The sequence below is a fragment of the Lipotes vexillifer genome, unplaced genomic scaffold, assembly GCF_000442215.2.
Source record: "Lipotes vexillifer unplaced genomic scaffold, Lipotes_vexillifer_v1.1 scaffold710, whole genome shotgun sequence".
In the NCBI taxonomy this organism is placed as follows: Eukaryota; Metazoa; Chordata; class Mammalia; order Artiodactyla; family Lipotidae; genus Lipotes; species Lipotes vexillifer.
Genome location: NW_006789347.1, coordinates 1138226 through 1161120, shown reverse-complemented (window position 1 = coordinate 1161120; position 22895 = coordinate 1138226). Strand labels below are relative to the sequence as shown.

At 38.8% G+C, this 22895-nt stretch overlaps 1 protein-coding gene across 1 annotated transcript in view; it reads right to left on the bottom strand.

Annotated features, from left to right (window-relative positions):
* Positions 1–22895, bottom strand: part of MAN2A1 (mannosidase alpha class 2A member 1) — a 161179-nt gene that overhangs the window by 4823 nt on the left and 133461 nt on the right. Inside the window, exons 17-20 of the mRNA XM_007462587.1 lie at positions 20930–21063; positions 17236–17377; positions 14681–14814; positions 7298–7492 (exon numbers count right to left, since the gene is read on the bottom strand). Of these exons, the coding sequence (XP_007462649.1) occupies positions 7298–7492; positions 14681–14814; positions 17236–17377; positions 20930–21063 (605 nt within the window). The remainder of the gene's footprint in view (positions 1–7297; positions 7493–14680; positions 14815–17235; positions 17378–20929; positions 21064–22895) is intronic.

The window sequence follows — 22895 nt, the reverse complement described above, 5'->3', positions numbered from 1 at the left end:
TAGGGAAACTGTGAATTTAACTTGAATATGTGTACAGGAAAACAGATAGCTTCAAGTAGTCACACTATATACTCTAGGAGAGTAAACAAATTTTGAAAGACCTGTTTTTATATTCATTAACATATTAGTAGCATCCAGACCTCAGAAAAGAAGGGGAGGGTGTGGGGAAGAAAACTTACAAATTTTGAAATTGCACCAAGCACTGTGCTAGGTGAGCTTCAAATGAAGTGTCTTTGTAAAACAGTTCAGATCACCATTGAGACTGAACCCCTGCTTGGATGTTCCAAGCAGCACCAGGAAAATCCACTGTAGAACTTATTTCAGGGGATAAACCAACATCTAGCTCCCAGACTAAGGGGGAGCCTATGAAATGTCTCCAGCAACTGGGGGGACTAGGGGGGGAAGGTGATCTGGTTTACCAAATGAAGCCATAAGGCTCAGAGAAAGCTAGACTGGCGGCAAGGTTTGGTTCCACCACGAACCAGTTAAGTGACTGAGTCTATCCTCTGAAAATTCAGGGAACTAGGTTAGACTCGTGACGAACCCCTTTGAGGATCCACCACAGGGAGGACAATAACAGTAACTGCAGCTAACACTTATTGAGCACCTGCTGTGTGCCAGTCATGTACAGAATGCTTTTCATGGATTAACTCATTTCATCTTGCAACAACCTTTGAAGCAGCTGAAGTGATTGATATACAAGCTGTATTGCTCTCTTTAAAGGTACAGGAACACCCCTATCACAAAACATTCCCTTTCATACTCAAAGTGCAATTATCACTAATGACTCTACAACAGCCCTTCATGACCTTTCCCCATCAATGGCTGGTGAACCCTTCTACGGGTGTCCCATCATTACTGAGTAGACAAGAAGAAAACAGGCAGTGTGTTCCCTAACATTTTTAGCACTAGTGCTCCCCTCGTCTTCCCAGGCAGTATAAGGTTCTGAGTAGGGAGATCTGGAGTCAGGCTCGCTGCGTTGTGGCTCCCAGCACCACCGCTTACTGGCTGTGTGACCTGGAAAGTTACCCCAGCCCTAGGTCAGTCAGTTTTCTCTTCCACACGATGGGGCCCAAATAGTGCCTACTTCCACAGTGTTGTCGTGAGAGCTAAATAAGGCTCACGTAAAGCACTCAGGGTAATGCCTGGCATGGAGACACTTCTAGGTACGTTGTTTTGGAAAATCTGAGGAATCAGTAATAAACTATATAAGGAATACACATCACAGTGACATCAAGATTTACTTTGGCAATACACTTCAACCTTCTCCAATTTATAAAAAAAAACAGTGCCAAGATTTTCACTTCATTATTAGTAACAATCACAACTGCTTATGACTGAATGATCGCAGTTGAGAACCTTTATTTGTCAAGCACTTAGTGCTTACTACATGCCAGATGCTGCTCTAAATGCTTTACAAACATCAACTCATTTAATCCTCTCAGAACATCTCTAAGGTGGATACTATTACCATTGCCTTGTTACTTGTGAGGAAACTGGGACTCAGAGAATTAAGAGATTTGCTCTAAGACACCCAGCCAGCAAGTACAGGGAATGCACTCAAACCTAGGTGGTCTGACTCCCAAGTCTGTACTTTCACAACTACATTCTCCTGCCTTTGCTCTAGCTGTGGATCCGTGCTCAGAGATACTTAGCTTGAAGGGCAAAGAGGAGGATTGCTTTTGACTTAATATAATGAAAGGCTATCAACTAAAGGAGATCACCCCTCTGATCCGAGGCTGGAAAAAGGGAGTATTCATTAATGGTTCCAATAGAGCTAAAACCATGATTTACCAAAACATATTCAGAAAGAAAGGTTTAGAAACTATCATTTCTATCCATCTACAACCCTCCCACCTATCCACTCATCCCATTTTGAAACAGGATTTAAAGTCACTCTGAAAATTACATACACATATGACAGTCTCTTCTAAGAAAAGGAAGAGCCAAATGTTCCTCTCCTGAGGTGGATGAGAACTCTGCAAAATGTGAGAGCTGAGCTACTCGCATCTCACACCAAAAGAAGCTGGATTTGCTCCTTAGAAAAGTGAGGGTCACAAATCTGTAATGCCTGGAAGCTGTGGTAAACAGCATACGTACACACGTTGTTTCTGAGAAAGAGAGGGGTTGTAACTTTGACTAGATTCTCCAAGAAGAATGTGACCCCACCCTTCTCAGAGGATGTGTAAGTTGTACACAGATGAAGGCATAGCTAAACACCTGGTGGGAAGATTTCTCCAACTCGCCCAGATTCTTTGAAAATGCCAAACAACACTCATATTTCAGTGCATTCTGGCAGTTGGGAAGATTAGAAAATCTCACACTGTGTTATAAGTCCTGAGACAGGAAATAACCAGTAGAAATTCATTTTCCAGGGCACTCGTTAAAATGTCAATAATAGTTATCCTGTTTTAATCAACAAGATAGCATGACAAAAAGAAAGGGGAAGGTGAATAGTTGTTCTCAGATATGTACAACAAAGGACATTTTTTCCCACAATTTTCACCTTTCCAGAAGCTAGGGAGATCAATAAAGCACCAATCAATTCTTATAAGAAGGGCAAAATAAAGTAAAACCTTAAACTGCCTCTTACAAGAAAAGGAGGGGGTGGTATAAACAAGCTGAGAGAGAAAATCTTATTCAGTAAGTGGTGCTGATGTTGAAATGACTGGTTAACTATTTGTAAGAAACAGTTAAGCACAAATTAAAATAAATTCCATACAGAGTGAAGAGTTAAATGTAATACATAGCTATAGATAGAGAGTATAGATAAAGATATATATCTAAAAATAAATTAAATAAAAATATATCTAGGGCTTCCCTGGTGGTGCAGTGGTTGAGAGTCAGCCTGCCGATGCAGGGGACGCGGGTTCGTGCCCAGGTCCGGGAACATCCCACATGCCGCGGAGCGGCTGGGCCCGTGAGCCATGGCCACTGAGCCTGCGCGTCCGGAGCCTGTGCTCCGCAACGGGAGAGGCCACAACAGTGAGAGGCCCGCGTACCGCAAAAAAAAAAAAAAAAAAAAAAATATATATCTAAACATAAAAGCAGTGGAAACAATCTGCAAAAAAAGTTGAAACAGATATCACTGTTCAAAACATCAAGGCAGAATGGCTCCATGAAGCCTAGCTGAACAGCTTAATCAAGTTCCTCCTCATCTCTGGAATGTCAGCATTCCAGGCTGAACATTTCACTGTAGCCTGACCCATGATCCATCCTCCCATGAGATTCTCCCAGCATCCTCTCTGCCAAGGCTCTCTTCTCCCTAAATCATTACCCTTTCCCAATGACATGGTTTTCCCGTTTAGTGCACTTGAGTGGTACTCTTATTCCCCAGTTTTCAAATCTTTATAGAAGCTTCTTTTTGTATCTCAAACTGTTGATAGTGCAAGAAAAGAGGGTGATAAAGAGAAGAGAGTTGGAGCCCAGGCATACAGGATGAGAAGGCTAACATTTAAATTCCTAGACAAGAGCATGCTGGGCCATACAGCTATGAGGCAGGGTTTTAAGAGATGTTTGTTTCCCTCTTCATCTGACTACAAATATATGACATATAATTAATTTTTTTCCAAAAAATTTATAAACTAGAAAAGCAAGAGATGCCTATGTAAAAATAAACTCATCTACCAATATAGAACAAGTTCTGAAAAACTGGACTTTTTTTTTTTTTTTTTCTTCAGAAACTGGACTTTGAGAACAGATTTAGTAAGTCTTAAAAAGTCAAATACCACCCTCTGAGGCTACATTCAGCACCCAGGTTCAGAAGACCTGGATGTGGCTCCTGATTCTGCCATTTACTGCTGGGTAGTTTAATTTTAATCATTTAATTTCTCTAACCCTTACTTTCCTAATTTAGCCAATGGTGATAAGTCAGCAATTTCTAGAATCATGAGGAGAGCTATTAAAAATTACTGATTCCTAAGCTCTCCAAACCAGACCTACAGAATCAGAATCTCAGAGATGAGGGAATTTGTAAAAGTCTCTTCTTGTAAAAATCTCCTCAGTGTGATCTGGACACAGTGACTCGGAGAATGATAGCTCGAAATGCTGAACCAGCTCAGTGGTTAGCAAACCTCCAGCCCCCACCTTCCTTCTCTCACTATTGCTTGAGCCCATAACTCCTTTCTCCACAAGGAGTGAGGGAGACTGAGGCTTAGAACTGAGGAACCTTCAGACAGCAGCCTGGGCATGGGCAAGCAGAGGTGTCCTCTGTTATGCAGCTAATGGGGGAGGTCAGAAGGGAAGACAGATATGCCCTTATCATGTCAAGGGGGTCCTCAGACACTTTTCTCATGGAAATACTGTGAGGTGATGGTTAGGAAAATGCTTACTTAGATATAGGCCAATGTAGACCTCTAGTCTTGCTTGGAAGCAGCCAACACCTCTGTTTACATAATTTCAATGGGAAAAATGCACTGCAGTCTCTAAACGAACAACTCATTATTGTATGCTGGAAGCTGCCAGCACACAAAAAAACAAGAACACAATCCAAAATGATTAGCTCTGGCTTCTGGATTGAGTTATTTTTGTCTTTCTTTAAGTATAATCATGGAATTACACTTGACACCTTTTAAGTATCAAGCTTTCTTTGAATGAATACCTACATTAGCTTCCTTCAATGATTACTTTCCTATTATCAGAGGTTAGGGGACAGACAACAATTCTTTAAAGTATCCCTTCGGATTACTGGTAAGTTTTTTCTTTTCCCCCTGCAATTTTATTATTTATTTTTTACATCTTTACTGGAGTATAATTGTACTGGTAAGTTTTTGAACAACTGTTAGAAATACGTGCTAAGAGTCAAAGACTAACATAGAACTGGCACCAATTTATATAATAATGCAAAAAAGCCCCAAACATTTAGTTCTGATCACGTGTTAGGCATTAACCTATGCCTATGGTTAGGCATTTCAGTCTTTATTCTTCCTGGTCAAATTGTTAAATTGCTTTTATTCCCTCTGCTAAAACTCCAGTTTGCACCTGCGCTGGCATGTACTCTAAGCATCATCAGGATAACAATGTATGTCTACAAAGCACTTCTGTTTCAAAGGGCTCTCACAGCATTATTTCATCTGTTTCTCATACTAGACCTGAAACAGGCATATCTGATATCAGGCTCATTTTATAAATGGTAGCTGAGTCAGCAGTCACGCAGCCAGCAAGGAGTGAAGGTGGTTCACCTTCCAAAGGTGAGAAGGGCAATGGGAAGCCAGGTAGCTACAGCCAGCGAGGCCAGACTGCAGAGGGACTGAATGCCCAAGGGTCTAAATCAACTTTGTAGGCAATGGGATTTTTAATCCTGAAAGTGATTAGATTTGTATCACAGGAAGCTAGCCAACAGCAGGAAGAATGAAAGGAACAGGTAATCACAAAAAAGAGGTGATCTGGAAAACAAGCGAAAATCTTGGAGGGTAAAACCCTACACTCACCGATTCTAGAGTCAGCTGGTGCTGCTTCCAGAAAATAATCATGGGGAAGAATCATCTAAAAGTGAGACTAAAACTTCTCCATGGCCACCATGGACCCTAGAAGCCCCTGGATCCCTCAGCTCGCTAATGTCCTCTACAATCCATGCCCCAAAGTGGCAGCCTGAGGCTCAGAGTCTGGTGTCTCCACCTTATCCTTTCATTCTCTTTAGCCCATGAAATAATGACAGGTTACCTCAGGGAGGCTGCCCATCTCTAGTGCGTTCTTTCCCTGAGTCAAATAGTAGACCCACAAAAGATCATAGCAGAATCCTAGAGAGAACACTCACAAGATCCACTTGTCCAACAAATTGTTACCGAGCCCCTGCTAGGTGCAGGCTCTGTTCTCGGCAGGGGGATACAGCAAGGAATCAAAGAACAGCCCAGGTTTCATGGCTCTTCCATTCTGACCAGCATCTCCTGCCTTCAGGCCTTCCACTTGCTCCTCACTCTTCCCGACCACTCTACCCTCAGAAATCTGCGTGAGTTTCTTATTCCCTGACCTCCTTTGGATTTTTACTCCATTACCACCTTTTCTGCAAGGCCTTCTCCAACCACGCTATTCAAATCACCTTCTAAAACTGCCCTTCCCTCCTTCTTCCCCTTCATTATAACACTTATCATCATCTAACATATGTTTCTCTTATTTTTTCATCTTTAATTATTTTTCTCCTCTCACTAGAATCTAAGCTTCAGAAAGGCAGGGGCTCTGGTCTGTTTAGTCCATGACTATACCCCAGTGCCTTTAGCAATAACTGGCATGTAGCAGGCATGAAATAAATCCTGAAGTTCACTCACGTGATCAAACAAGCCCTTTTGACACAGAGATACACACATAGGCCTCTAACGTTCACTTGCATTCATTATTATTACACACATGTATTTTCCTACATAGTCAGGAGTAAGTTCCCTATCTTGGACATATAGTTTTAAAGCCCTAAATGTCCAAATTTGTAGGCATTGATCCTTCCTTTGTTTGGTTCTCTTCAGTTCTTTGCTCTCGAGCTAAACATTTTTTTCCTCTTACACTCTCTTCCAACATGAACACTCTTCTTTTCGCACTCAGGCCATTTATTATAAGACATTTCCTACAGAATCCATAATCACTCACTATTTCCGGCTAAGTGGATGTCAATCCACAAGATGAAACAGCTTTACAAAACATAAAAATGATGTCAAACCTCTCATCTTTTCTTCTTTTCAAATGCAGTCTCTGACTTTAAAAGTAGGCATATAGGTAAACTCAAGCAATCAAACTGTGTTAAAATTCCATCCCTAATAAAATCCTCCCTTGTTTCTTCCTCTGATGTGTTTTTATACCTCACCTACATAGCCGGATTCTCAATGCAAAGATTTGGGTTTTTTTAGGATTTTGGGGGTATTTTTAGGAGAAAAGATACGAATGTACAAAGCCTCTGGTACAGAAATAATTACACACTATAGCTTCTGTTTCTCTAACTCCTGAGAAACACTGACTAATAAGGAGAAACAAATGGAATATGCCAGTAGGGCTGATCTTAAGGCCTGGTTCTCCCACCTACTAATTATGTGACCTCAGGCCAGCCTCAGCTTCCTTATCTGTAAAAAGAAGCTGATAGTCCCTGATCTGCTCACCACACAGAACTTTTCTGAGAATAAAATAAATCAGTCTAAGGAAACACTCCAAACTACAGAGCAACAGTCAAATGAAAGGTACAATGATGTTGCCTAAAGGTGAAGTCCTCTTAATCATTCTTTGAAGCAGAGTGAAATTTACAGTTTTATTCCTTCCACCCCCTTACACCAAGTATACTACAAAAAGTAATTTTTTATAGATATATTTTGGGATATACCTTTGACTGTATTGTCCTCAGATTAACCAGATGAATGTCACAAGGCAAAGATGACATTAATGGAGAGAATTCACCCAGCAGCTGAAGGGTGGGCACAGGGACCTTTTCTGTCATTGGAAAGATAGGATGATTCAGGAAAGAAGAAGTTATGTGGCTAAGGAGGGAAGGATAACTGACCGACTTCTTTTCTTCTTCCTACCAAGAAAAAACAAAAATGCTTAAGAGATATATTTGCAGCTCTTACAGTATTAATTGAATTATCAGACAGGGCTTAAACAGGAAAAAAATATACAAATATATTAATACTTTGATTTCATTATATTTTATAAATAAGTCTTAGACAATGCACAGCAGATTACCAAGTTCAGTTCTAAGAAAACAGTGTCCACCTAACTCCCATGTTGAGAAATCTCTCTTTTCCATTGCTTTAAAACTAAAAATCCTGACAACATTCTCAACAAACATTCTAGGACAAGGTATAACTTTTTATGAAAATTCTTTCTCAACCTACCATAAAACTCTTAAAGTAGATGGGTTGGGATGTTCTTATATCTTATACATCATCAAATGCTATCTCTTCTCCCTCAGGTTTTACCCATCATATTCTTATGGTTTCATTTATACACTTAACTAGACTGTGAAGTTATATATTGATCCAAAGTCATGTTTTATAAATGTTACCCAATGATAGGATTTTTTTTTAAAAAACTCAAAAATAAACAAGTATTTAAAATAACACAGGTAGCATAACTAGATCATCTGTTTTCTTTAAATTTGGTAAAATCATTGTCAGTTGCTTCACTTTATTCCAAAAATAGGAACTACTATATGTATTATAGAATAGTTAACACACATTTACATGGTACACAATTATTCAGTATAATTTTTAAATACTTTATTCTTTGCTATGATGTATGCTTATAGACAAGTATTTCAGCATGTTCAAACATTAAGTAAATCTACCAGAACTAGGGATATACATATGGTAGATGACATACACGATTAATTAAATCAATGACTAAGTAGAACCTTAACCAATAATGCCTAAGGTGTAAAAGCAGACACAGAAAAGCACTAAGAAGAAAACATAATTTACATAGAAAGGTCTTTTGATCACCAGCAACATTTAGAGAAAATTTAATTTTATATCTTATTTTTTGAAATGACGATTTCACTGATATCTTCTGATCTTGCGTATTTTTAATAGAGGGCTCAAATAAAAGGTTTGGCTACTTATCTGTGTAAAAAGATAAGATTTACAGAAGATACAGAGCTTAAAATTCAGAATGTCAGATTAGCATTGAACAGAGGGTGGTAGCAAAGAGTGAGGAGCATCTTGCCAGCAGCAAACTGTAGATATCATTACAATTCAGACTATGAAGAGAGAAAAGAAAATTTTTTAAAGGCAACAGAGGGACACTATAATATTAAGATACTGACAAAAAATATTAGGTATAAAAAGAGTTGTTAAAAAATTTTATCCATTCCACATTCCTTTTTTTAAAGGAAAGATTAAATAAAGCATATAAAATAATATTCTTCAGCAATATTGAAATTTAATGCAGCTTGTAGAATAACATGAAGAGAGAGGGAACATTTTCAACAAGAAGCTTTAAATGTACTCAAAGATCAAAGGACTTCATAATCTAGGTCAGGATTGCTGACAAAATCACTTTTGAGTAATAAAAGATAAAAGCTTTTTAAGGCAGGAAAACACCTGCCTTATCAGATTCTGGAGGCATTAAGTCCATTCTAGGTCAAGAAACATTCAGAAAAAGCTTTCTGGCTTTGTCCTATGCTCTTGGAGGAATCCTTGGATGCTTCAGTGAGTACGTAGGGTACTTCTTGATAGATTATCTATACCTTAGTAGCAGTGATGTGCATATTTACTATTCCTCCAAACCCAAATCAGTTCTGACTCTTCAGTGCTTCCCCCACATTGACCATACATCAGAATCGCTTGGACAACTTTTAGAAAACATAGATCCCTGGACCCGAACCCAAATCTACTGAATCAGAATCTCCTGGGGTGGGACCCTGGGAAGGTAAAGTTAAAAGCCCCCCAGGTGACTGTCACATAGTCTGTCCCACACCACTCTGCTGACCTGTGCTAGGAACTGCCACCCCAGACATCCTCCCAATCTTTTAGAAGAAACACAGCTCCCTTTGGAATCAAAAGTATAAGCCTCATCCTTTAACTTGTTTGGGATTAAAACAACCAAGATGCAGACTCGAAAACACGTTAATGAAGTCTTGTCAAATGATACAATGCCATGAATGTAAGCACTTTCAGAATTCAAGAACTGTGCTATTTATTGTCTCCTAAGCAAGATAAAGAAGAGAAGTTTATATAAGAGTTGTGGTTTGGTGTCAGAAGAGCTCCTTGAACAAGTAACACTGCTGGATGCTGACCAAGTCGGGTGTGGCAAAGTCTCAGGGAGAGCACCATCATTCACACACTTTCTGAACATATTTATAGCAGTAAGGGGCTAGCAAGATATTTAATGGTGAAGCTATCACTAATCTTTTAACCATAACCCTGACGATAAACCCAAAGTTTATAAAATATATTTGCTATAGGAAATTTTACATGTTCGTTTAAGCTATAAATGAATTTCCCAGCCTTATAGTAACTAATATACTACTCTAAACATTATTTGGTTTCTTGTAGGTTGGAAGGTTTCAGACTGTACAGGTCTGGTTTTCTCCCTGCATCCTGTTCAACATTAAAAAGAGTTTCTAGCACATTCTGATCCAAACCACATCGAGTTGCGATCTTCTCTATTGGGTTTCAGCCCTTATTTCATAAGTCAGAACTTCTTGCCAGGCTCCTTCGTGCCCTTCATTAAGCCCAGATGAGTTCTCTGACTCCTAAACATCACAGGTTTCCATTTTGTCTACATCAAAACCTGCTAAATTATTAAGAAAAAGATCGTTTTTTAAAGTCACCTTTGTTTATTCAGAATGACCTGACACACGGTGAGAACTTGATAAATGTTTGTTGATGATTAATTAGTTTATTAATTATTACATTAACAAGCAATGCAATATAAATGAAAGAGAGAAAATTACTGTAGGGGGAAGGATGGGGTAAAAAGACAAAGAGGGAGAAGGAGAGAGAATGAATGAAAATATGTAGACCTGTAAGATTTAGAGATAAATATCATTTAGGGCAGAGCTGAAGCCTAGTAGTGTATGGGCCAAGCTGGCCCATTAGACATGTTTTGGTAGCTCTGTATGGTATTAAAAAGTTGTTTGTTTTTCAGCCACCTCTCAAAAAAAGAAAAAAATCCAAGAGATTTCACATTAAAATCATCAACACAACAATAATAACAAAAACTCCCCCAAACAGATAACTGTTTTTTTACCCCAAACACTGGAAAATGAAGTCACACTGGGTCCCCATATTCTCATGTGGAAACATCATCTAGGGCTGAGCTGTGGCTCCTAAGTGGGATGTGTCCATCCTCATGTTCACACAGACCCTCTGGTCACCTAACGTAAGCATTTGCCCTCAAACCTGACCAACCTCCCTCATGCCATCACTTCCCTGAGCCCTGTCAGCATTTGAGTTTTTACCTGATCTCTCCAACTTCCTCTCCTTATATGTAAAGAACTGGTATCCAGAGGTAAAATGACCCAGTTGTGACACACGAACACTTCCTAGTTCAACGCCCCCTTTACTATTATACTAGTCGCCAGAAGAAAGCGGGTAGGAAGTAAGGGTCAAAGAAACAAACCCTGAAGAGTAATGCTGATAAGACAGTTCCTATTTTCCACTTCTGCTGAGCCTTAAGCATTATTCCCATGGATGACAGTCAACCTCACACAGCCACAGTGCTTCACTGGGCATTTATACCTCTCCCAGCAATTATTTATCATTCCAGTCTTGTTCTCACTGCCTCTCTGCAGAACACTCAAGAACAGGACACTTTCATTTAGTCATCCAGGATTATTCCCATGAGGCTCAAAGCTTCCCACTAAAATGCGGTCCCTTCCAGGGAGTGTCTCCCCACCTCAGTTTCTACCATTGATATTTTAGTCATAAGTCTGAGTTGAAAATAAAGACACTTTCTAGAAAATTTAAGTTACATGATGACATATTAACATTTCTTAATCAAATGTCTTTTTTTTTTTTTTTTTTTTCTTGCGTTATGCGGGCCTCTCACTGTCGTGGCCTCTCCCATTTGCGGAGCACAGGCTCCGGACGCGCAGGCTCAGTGGCCATGGCTCACGGGCCCAGCCGCTCCGCGGCATGTGGGATCTTCCCGAAACGGGGCACGAACCCGCGTCTCCTGCATCGGCAGGCGGACTCTCAAGCACTGCGCCACCAGGGAAGCCCCAAATGTCTTTTTAATCAGTTTCACTAGAAATTAAAATGTATTTTCTCGTCTCTAGTTCATTTCTTATTTAAAAGAAACTATTGATTTAAGCCCAAGAATTTATAGTTGAGCAAAAGAAAAATTTAATCAACACAGGATTATAAAAACTTTGAATCAAATTTAAATCAATTACTACCCAAAGAGTTCTGAATGAGAGTAAACAAATTATTTAACTTCTAAGTGAAAGCTTTATAGATCTGACATGAACATTTTTATTGCCATAGTTAACAGAAGTTTTGTAAATTAGTGTCTATAGAGAGAAAAATCGTCAAAGCCAGAAACATTTCAGGAGGAGCAAAAGATAGTAGCTCCCAGCACTCAGACAATGATTTTTATATAAAGTTTTAATCCTAAAACTAAGCTCTTATCAGTAATTGATTTAAACCACGAGTCTCAAGAACTGGTATAAATCTTGACATCTAAAATGGATATTAAAATCTTTTCCTAAAAGATTCTAAATACTGGGAGAATTCTTTGCCTTAATTAGCTGCTGCCATTTCATTCAATCAACTAGTATTTTATTTATAGAATGCCTACCACAGACAAGGAGGCCCTGTGGGGCACATGCAAATGAAGTAGACAAGTCCCTAGAATCTAGAAGGGGGAATAGAACATGCATTTGGTGACAAAGCAGTAAGCAGTAATTGCGATAAATACAGTGGTGCAATGTGCTATCACAGTTCATTCATTTGTGCATTTGTGTATTCATTCACAGAACATACACTGGGTGCTTGCTCTGCTAGGAATAATCCTAGAAGCAGATAAAGACATAAGCCCTACTCCCAGTGAGTTTACAGTCCAAAAGAGGAGAAAAACAATGATCACATAATTACACAAACACAAAGGAGAGATGCATGGTTCTGAAGGAGCGCAGAAGGGGATTTGACCTGGTCAAGCGGAAGCAGTTGATGAAGTAGGCTCTGATCTGGACTATTACTAAGAGTTGCTGGGCAGAGAGACTGAAAGGCGTGTGCAAAGGTGCTTTGAAGGCTGGGTGCATGGGAAGTACTTATGACTGAAAGAAAACCCAGCTGGCCCAGAGCAGAAACAGGGAGAGCCATGTAGATGAGGATGGGGGACAGGCAGGGCCCATACCACGAGGAGATCTGTGGGCTATGGTAAGGATTTGGATTTTATATTGAGAGCAATGATAAGACATAGTGGGGTTAAGCAGGGCACAGGGAGGACAGATTTGGTTTTGAAAAAACAAAAAACACGGCTTACTGGGTTAAAAACAGATATGGCAGAAAGAAGAGACAAGAGTGGATGTGTATAGGCTACCTCCAGGAAATACCTGATGCTAGTTTAGATTAGAGTCGCTGAAGTAATCAAGTTCATAGATTTGAAATATTTAGGCAATGAGATAGCCAAGCACTGGTGATGACTCTGCTGTGAGAAGAGAGCAAGAGAAGGAGAAGTGTCTATCAGAGATGACTCCTAGACGTCTGGACTGGATGGAAGGTGGTGCTAGTTATCAAGAGAGGGAACACTGGAAAAGGGCCAGGTGTGGGGCGGGAGATCACAAGAATGATATTGGATATGTCGAGCTTGAGATGCCCTTAAAAATGCAGAAAGAAATGCCAGGAAGCAAACAGATAGATGGGTCTGGAGGTGAGAGGTGAAACCAAAGCTGGGGACTTGTATTTGTGGGTTCGAATTGATGCAGAGGAAGACCGTACAAAATGAGAAAAGGAAAAGGCCTGTGGCCGAGTCTTGAGGGCTCTAATATTTAATGGCTGAATAAAGAGCTATGAGAGAGACAGAGAAAGAACTACCCCAGAGGCAGGAGGAAAACCAAGTAAGTAGGGCACCATGGAAGCCCTCGCTAGGCAGTGCTTTAGGATATGACAATGGTCAGTGTCACATGCTGTTGAAAGGTGAAGATGATAACCGAAAACATCCACTGGATCTAGTGACACAGGCAAGAGCATATGATGGGGGCTCAAACCAGACTGAAATGAACTGAGTGTGAGAGGGAGGTGAGGACACAAACTCACCTCATCAGCTCTGGCTCAGTGGGGTAGAGGAGACAGTGTAGGGGAAACGGGAAATGAGTGTCTGAGTGAGGGCTGTTTTTTGTTTTTGTTTTTCATGAAAGAAAACGAAGCGCATTTAAAAGCCAACTGAAAGGCTATGAGGAGGAGGGACAGGGAAGGAGGGAGGATGATTAACAAAAGGATCCTCAGGAGGGAGACTGGGCTCAGTTCCAAGGACACTGGAGGGACTGGGCTATGAGGAACAGAAGGTAACACAAGGGAAGGACAAGGTGGGAGTAGATGCTTGGTATCTGGAACAGAGAGCCCTATGAATGGCTGTTCTCTCTACACAGTGGATGGTGAGGCCACTGGCTGAAAAGAGTACAAAAGATCTGAAATGGTCAGTGTGGAAAGATGAAAAGCAGAGTAAGTGAAAAAGGGCCATGCCCAGGGCCACCTGAGGTGGGTAGTCAGCAGTCTATGGGGGGCTCTGAGGTAACTTTTCTGCCACCTGAAGGAGTATACTGTCAGGTTGGTTCATGTCCGATCAAGCTTTTGCCAGACTCTTTTACATGGAATGCTGGATTTTTGCTTTGAGTAATGAAAACTGAACAAGAAAGCAGACAAGTAAATCTACTTTCAACAGATGAGTCTAAGACTAGAATGAGTATACTAAGGTTTCAAATAAATTTTATTAATCAAACTTAATCTCCTAAGTACATGACTAAGCTCTATCCTTTAAACTCAATGCTTATTTCTTTCAAAGTAATTTCAGGAAATTTCACCCAAGCTGATTCCTTAACATTATTTTATATCTACACAATAAGCAAAACTAAAAAATAAAATGGCCTGAATGTAAAGCTTACACAGTATATATAAATGAAGTTCTCTTTTTTGTGAATACAGGCTAAGTCTATTACAAAAATATCTCAATATTGGAAAATGCAAAAAATAAAAAAGTATAAAGTCATAATTTTGGATGGCAAAGAACAAACAACATCCGAACACGAGAGCTTTTTTCCTACCATATTCATGACACTTCTTTCTTCTAGTAGTATTCGAAATAAATTAGCTGTAATCTTGTTATCATGGACACCTTGCTCAAGGCCACGATTATCATCTTGCATGAGTCTTCGATCCATGATAACTTCAATCTGACCTACCAAACAAACAAACAGGCCAGGGTTATTCATTGACAACCTCATAATACAAGGCAGGGTCTCGACTGAAGTTTTTCCTCCAGTCAGGGAGACAGACCTATACAACCCACAGTACCATGGGCTTCCTCTCAATAATAGCTCAAAGCAGCTAGTATAAACTCATAAAACAGGATTGTATTTCTCCTTTTCTTTATCAGCTTCTAGTAAAATCTAATAAGAAATTTAAAAATGGGACAGAGAGATCAAAATTAGTGAAACTTACAAAATTTTAATAGAACGAGTAAATTAAATCCTCCAAAAATTTAGTGGCTGCATTTGGAATTTAAAAATGTTTATAAGGTTCATTAAAAAATGTACATCACACATGGAGTAATAAGACAAACCCAGAAGGACAGACTCTAAAAAGGATTTGAAGTAAAATTTTAGGTTACTTGATATGCTGTGATTCTCTGAAGCCCTAGAATTTGGAGACACCCACCATGTACCCCCTTCCCTCTCTGATACTGTGTTAGTGTGTCTTTTCTCCTATAGCCCCAAAAGTTGTCATATTTGGTTCCTTTATTTGCTATGCAATAATTCTACAACTCCTTTAGTTTAAGTTGTAAGCTAATGGTTAGGTTATAAAATTACAAACTAAAAAACAAAACTGAAAAAAAATCACCCAGAGACATATTTATATGCTTAAGATTGTACTCCCCCCAAACCCACTGAAGTTATATGTGTTGAAATATATATATTCATCCATACATTCATTCATATGTGCTACTGTATTGAGTAATCATTTGGCATAAAAGGGAACTACGTAAAGGATATTAGTAACTATTATGCTTACATAGTCAAACCAACTCTGTTTAGTTTCTATCTTCTCAGTTTAGGTATCTAGTACATAAAATTAACAGTGCTGGTTAGAATTTTCATTGTTGTTCTTTCCATATTTCATAAGACAATTGTCCAGAACATGCTCTTCAGGCACTGGGGCTAACTGTCCCCATGCCTAACTAGAATTTGATCTCTTCACACTCAAATTAGTATATCAATCTCTTGGTCATTTCTAACTCTTCTCTCCGCCTCCAAACATTAGCCCATATACTATGTGACACTTAGTAACTTCCTGGCCTGTACTCAAATTGCTTTTATGTCCATAGCTCTCTTGATCAGGGAAGTGAGATAATACTGTTTGGTTCATGACTGCTTGAATCCTAAAGTCCAGTCCCCTATTTAAGTAGAGCCCAATTTTGAGAATTTAAGGCAGAGTTTAAACATGGGTAGCTCAGGAGTCATCTCTGACACAGAGGCTTTATGTTCTGATTTCTAAAAAATTATGTCACAAGTTACAGAATGGGCAACTTCTCATAAAATTCCAGACTTCTGGGCTTTTCTTCAAAAACTGAAAAATTTGGCAACACTGGGCCCCTTTCCCCATGGCGACAAGTAGCTGACAGCAAGCAGTGGCCACCCCAGTGTACAGGGGGGATGTGCTCTGCAATTCACTCAAATCCTAGCACTCCCCACTGGAGCCCCAACATGAGGCCATTATTATTTTTATAACTGTATTCATGTTTTCATGACATGATCTCATGATTTTGTCTAATGAAGGCCACAAAGAAAAATGATAAGTAGTAAGGTTTTCTGTGTGTGGAAGTACAGAATGCATGTATATACATAATATAAATAGTGGGTTTGTATGCATATGCCCAATATAAAATGAATATGCCAGGCATCTGTACACATTTATTATCTGCCTGGCTCTGTAACATGCTTGTCTTAGCAACTCTTAGTATGTTAGGCAAGAAGAACAATTGACACGTATATGATAATTAAAAATATGTATTATAAGGGACAAAGTCTCCCAATAGAAAGTTCTAAAAGAAAATCAATCAGCGTCTACTATTTTCTCTTTCACTCCATTTCATTCTCTCTTTTGGAATCTGTAAAGTCATGTCTGTCACCTCTTTATCCCCATATCTGTATCATCTCTACTCCCTTTATTCTTTTCAGCTGGTAGTGTCCTAGAAGGATGGGATTCAGAGAAGGACCTAAGTTTGAACTGTAACTTTCCACCTTTGCAAACTTGGTTAAGTTTTCTGAACTCTATCTAAACTTAGTTTAATTTGAATCTGAATTTCCATTCCTAGTCACAATAATGACAGACTTCTGCAAACAATGAGCCATCAGGAGAAGTAAATTATCTTTAAAAATAATCAGTTTCATGGACTTTTAGTTCCCTCTTTTTTCATCTGAAGATTAAGGAAATTTATTATTTTACATTGGTCTCACAAAGCTCAAAATTAACTAACAGTCTGGTTCTCAAAAGAAGAAACCCTGTGACTGGGGATGATAATTAATACATATTACCAGCAGAAAGATTATACACTGGGGAGTGAAACTTATAAGAGCAAAAAAGAATCTAAACAACACACCACTTTTCAAACTCGAAACACCTAAAGACTGAGCAGAGAGCAGGGTCAAGCGATGCTCAGCATCCTGGACATATGCCATTGTAGTCATCGGATAAACATTCGCCTGAAGAGGCAATTTGCTCAGTGTCATTCTAGGTTGAATCTGTAAGACCAAACAGTTCTCGTTAAGGAAAAAAAAAAAATCAAGTGATATTTCCACATGTACTTAAAAAAATTACTATCGACTACAGACGGTTTTCCTTCCAAACAGAAAAAGGTACAGCACCTTTCTTGTCCAATAGAACAGCTAACTTAGAAATGAAAACATGCTTCAAAACAGTATGAAGAAAAATCGTGAGCATCTTAGAAAACAATTTTTAAGTGAGAAAGGTAGAACTTGTCCAGATTTTTAAAATAGGCATTACTATTTAAATTCAGAATAAAAATCCTTAACAAGTTTTCTAGCTCTCCAATATTTGCACAAAACAAATTATAAAGGTATTAAGGATTCACTTCTCATTTACATCTAACATACTGCTTTTGTAATGAAGGCTAAGCATAATAGCTCTCTATCCCCTTTCAAGAAATATCTCTTATGATTCTTGAATCAGTTTTAATAAATACCACACGTCTCCTCACCAAATCCTCTAACATACTATGTTATAGTAATCAAATGCATATTTATATTTAAAAACTATTCAAGGCTTACTCTTCTTGTTTAGTTTCAATGTAGATAGTTCCAAATTCCAATTTTTCTTGGTCTAGTATCTGAATGCATGAAATACAACTCTAATTTTATATTTTGAGAGACTGACAATGCACTAAGCTGATCTGGGTCAAGGAGACTCACTCAAACCTCAGGAGGAGACATCAAACAGAGACTTTGTTATCAGAAATATTATACCACATAAAAATGCCATCTCTTCTTTTAAACTCATGAAAGTTTGACATGAAACTCAGTAAAGGAGAAGTTCAACATAAACATAATAGTTAACATGTACTGAGTAGCCATTAATTCCAGGCACAGTATTGAGAATTTCACAGATAAGATCTTTAATCTTCACAACAACCCTGCAGTAGGTCGTTCAACTTACTGGTTCTGAATAGTGTCCCCCCAAATTCACGTTCGCCCAGAACCTGTGAATGTGATTTTACTTTGAAATATGGTCTCTGCACATAAAATCAAGTTATACTGGATTAGGGTGAGCAATAATCTAAAGAATGGTGTCGGTGCTTTGTGACCTCCTGGAGGGGTGGGATAGGGAGAGTGGGAGGGAGGGAGATGCAAGAGGGAAGAGATATGGGAACATATGTATATGTATAACTGATTCACTTTGTTATAAAGCAGAAACTAACACACCATTGTAAAGCAATTATACTCCAATAAAGATGTAAAAAGAAAAAACCAAAACTAGATGTTTGGGACTTCCCTGGTGGCGCAGTGGTTAAGAATCAGCCTGCCAATGCAGGAGACACGGGTTCAGTCCCTGGTCCGGGAAGATCCCACATGCCACAGAGCAACTAAACCCGTGCGCCACAACTACTGAAGCCCGTGCGCCCGCACGCCTAGAGCCTGTGCTCCGCAACCAGAGAAGCTACCGCAATGAGAAGCCTGCGCACCGCAACGAAGAGTAGCCCCCGCTCAACGCAACTAGAGAAAGCCCGTGCACAGCAATGAAGACCCAACACAGCCAAAAATAAAAAAATAAGATTAAAAAAAAAAAAAAAAGAATGGTGTTCTTACAAGAAATGGGGAATTTGGACACAGAGAGAAACATTCAGAGGCACAAGGAGACCATGTGACAGCACAGGCAGAGATTGGAGTGATATGTCTACAAGGCAAGGTGTACCAAGGATTGTCTGCAACCACCAGAAGCTAGAAAATGCAAGGTTATACTTCCCTAGAGCCGATGGAGGGAGTGGGGCCCTGCCTACATCTTAATTCTGGACTCCTAATGTCCAAAACTGTGAGAGAATAAATTTTTGTTGTTTTAAGCCACCCAGTTTGTGGCGATTTATATCACAGCCCTAGGACATTAACAAACTGGTGGAAAAAACAACTGTAACATGTTAATAAAAAAAAAAAAGGAAGGAAGGAAGGGAAGCTAATTAGAAAGAAATCTCCAATCCTGATCTTCCTACTCCATTTAGTTGTATACTTAAAAAAAGACATTTAAAACTGTCACAATTGTGTAGCTGTTACCCTCACTCCCCACCTGCGGGTCTAGATTTCTAGTTTGGCCCAAGTAACTACTCTTTTCAAAGCTTAAGAAATGGCCTATTCTAAAAAAGAGGAAACAGGCTATATAGACTTAAAAAAAATATTTTCCTATTTATTAAAATGGTCGAATCTTGTAAAGAAAATTCACATTTTTATTCATTTTTACTAAGGTTTTTCATTCATGTATACACCCACACATACATATTACTGCTTCTGTAAGACTTTAAGAAAAGCCTATCTTTTGTACACAAGGAAAATGAATCACCATAATGTCAGGGCTTCATTTGAAAACCAAACAGCTGTAGAAGAATTAACATGCTAATTCAAAATGTATGCTGCAATTTTTATGCTCTGAAAAGGTTTAAATTTAACTTTTGCAGGAAATTGTAGAAGAGAAAATTATCACAATCCCTTCCACTCATCCCAGTTGAAAATCAAAGTAACAGCATTTGTGAAATTATTTATATTCGTAGCCAGAAATTTCTAAAATGCTAATGTCTCAAAAACATGCTCATGGGGCTTCCCTGGTGGCGCAGTGGTTGAGAGTCCGCCTGCCGATGCAGGGGACACGAGTTCGTGCCCCGGTCCGGGAGGATCCCACATGCCGTGGAGCGGCTAGGCCCGTGAGCCATGGCTGCTGAGCCTGCGTGTCCGGAGCCTGTGCTCCACAACGGGAGAGGCCACAGCAGTGAGAGGCCCGCATACCGCAAAACAAACAAACAAACAACAACAAAAAAACAAGCATGCTCATGTTTCTAATAGTATTATTTCAAAGATATGTTGTTACACACATACACTCTGAATACAGAGATTTAGGTAACAATCAAAAGAGCTCTAGTAAATTAGAGAAATGACAATCTTAAAAATTTTTCTGAATCAATTTTCCCATTACTATTTCAAACTATTTCATGAAAATTTTGACTAAATACACACCTACTCACATTTCTAAACTGATGTTTTTACTTGTATATCTATGTCTATGTACACGTATATGTGTGTGTATATATGTACACACACATATACATCAGTAGAGAGAAGACTTTTCCTGAAATTTAAAAGAGCCCAGTATTAAATCATACATTTAAAAATCATATGTGGAATAAACTAAATATACATAGACCAACTCCTTATGAGGAAAAAAAAAGATATACTCCATCAGTCCCTAATTAATATTTCCTTTCTAATTAGATAAATTCATATACATTTTAGCCACAAGGTATTTAACATATGTAATGGTCACTAAATCTTCCTTTGAAAAAATAAATCCTTACAAATAGTCATTTCACAAAATAGTCTTGCAAATATATTTGTTCTAACCTTGAAAATATGGTTGAATACAGAACCTAAAAGTGTCTGTTAAAATTCAGTTTTATTTTAGAAATAATTTGCAACCTTAAGCATATTTTTTCAAAGATTCCAAAACTAACTGGTCCATCATCACATATAAAAGTTACATATTATAACCCTTACTTAAACATTTTAAAGGGAAATTACCTGGTATCCATTTAGGTCAGTATAAAATCTATTTTGGTTGTTGATGCTAGAAGAAATTCTCATTGCAATCTCACGGTTATGTTCTTTTCGGATGTCCACAGTGTTGGAAATTTCCACAGACTGTCCTTCTATTCCTAAAGTTAAAAGAATATATACATTAATAAAAAATAATTGCCCCGCTTTTCTTAAATATACTATACAGAACTCTTTCTAACGTTACAGGTATTTTCCTATTTCCTACTTCCTATCTTTACTATCTCTTACATGCCAAATGGTGTCACAATTCACCTTTTTTTTTAATCAGACAATAGAAAACATTTATTCAGGGGCATATATAACTCGACAGAAGGATGAAGAGGCTAGAATGAGATAAATGTAGGTGAAATATAACATGCAAATGATTCTGCAATGAGTTCCAGAGGGGAAAGAGGACATTAAATGAGAAAAGGTCAGCCACACTACAGGCCAATCCACCACTCATGTGCACTGCCACTCCCCAACAGAGCCATTCAAGCCTACTTCTTCACCAGGCTCTCCTCACACACTGGAAATTATGAGCAGTGAAATTTACACCCTGGTGGTTCAAGACACAGTGTATTACTGCCCATGATCTATAGCCAGGAAAAGAGACAGGAGGTCTATGGCTAAAACTGGTATTACCATATTAGTATTTGTGAAGTATAATCTGAGAGCTCCCCAGAACTTAAATCAATTTAAATTGAGTTTGGTGTCTCTTAGGATCCCTTGTTATGGAGTGACTCATTTTGCCCTTTGCTATATAAAGCAGAGGAGAGCTTGAAAAAGTCCCAGATGTATCGAACATTTTTGTTTTTTTGGATAAGCCTAAAGTATTTACTAATTTCTATCTGTCATGCTACCCTAACTATATCTTCAGGTCCTCAGTGAACCCTTGGGTCTATTTCAGAGCTGGAGAGAGGAGTTATGAAGAAACCCAACACTCTTAATACAGATTTGAGTGGATATACAAGATACTATAGGATCTTCTAAGAAAGAGAATGATTACGAAAGTGGTCAAAGAAGAAAGACTGGCCATATCCTATTTCATACAGCTGAAGTTTTTTGAGGTTCCAAGAACCCTGGACACTTAACCACCGTTGTTATTCATGACCCACCGCTCCCCCTTCTCACACACAATCTGTCACTCTGCTGATAACCAGTGTACTCTTCAGAGAAAGAGGGCTGTGTACAGAAAAGCAGGGAGGGGAGAAAGAGAGTGAGGAAGACTTTTTCCAGGAGCCAAGAAGAATCCCCAGAGTTTAGACAGCAAATAGAAAGGAAGTTTGGATCTGTGGGATTTGTGGAAAAAATGTAAATGCAGCTGGCCCAGGCATTATAGGTTTATGTGAAAAGTACAACTGGAAATTATACACCATAAATAATAATATGGTAACAATACTAAATGGGCTGCAGTTTCCATCAATATAATTTTCAGAATGCTCACAGAAATTCTCTTCTGGTAGATGTTGTCCTTCCAACTTAACAACCTCAACCAGAGCCAACTTCAGTTTCTTACTATGATGAGCGTGATCTCCATGGGTGGGGAAAGGAAGTGCCATTTTTTTCCCTGCTTTAGAGCCACAGTCTGAACCACTACCTCTGCTAATTAAATGCATACATACATTTCCTTCTGAGAATTACCAGAACCTGCCAACATAGCTGATCCAAACTTCTTCACAACTATTGGGAAGTTTGGCGGGGGGCGGGAAGCAAGTGCATATGCTGGTGATAGAACAATAGTGTGTTCTTTGAACTGGGAAATGCATTACTTTAAAGGTAAACTTTCCTTCCAGTATACTTACATTATCCAGAATATTTTTCTAAAACCAAATGAATTGTATATAAAATTTTAAAAGACAAGCATCCACAAATGAACCAAAGATGCCCCAAACCTAAAATGTAGCACTAGAGATGCTAGTATTAATGCAGCATTAGGGAAAACAGCAGA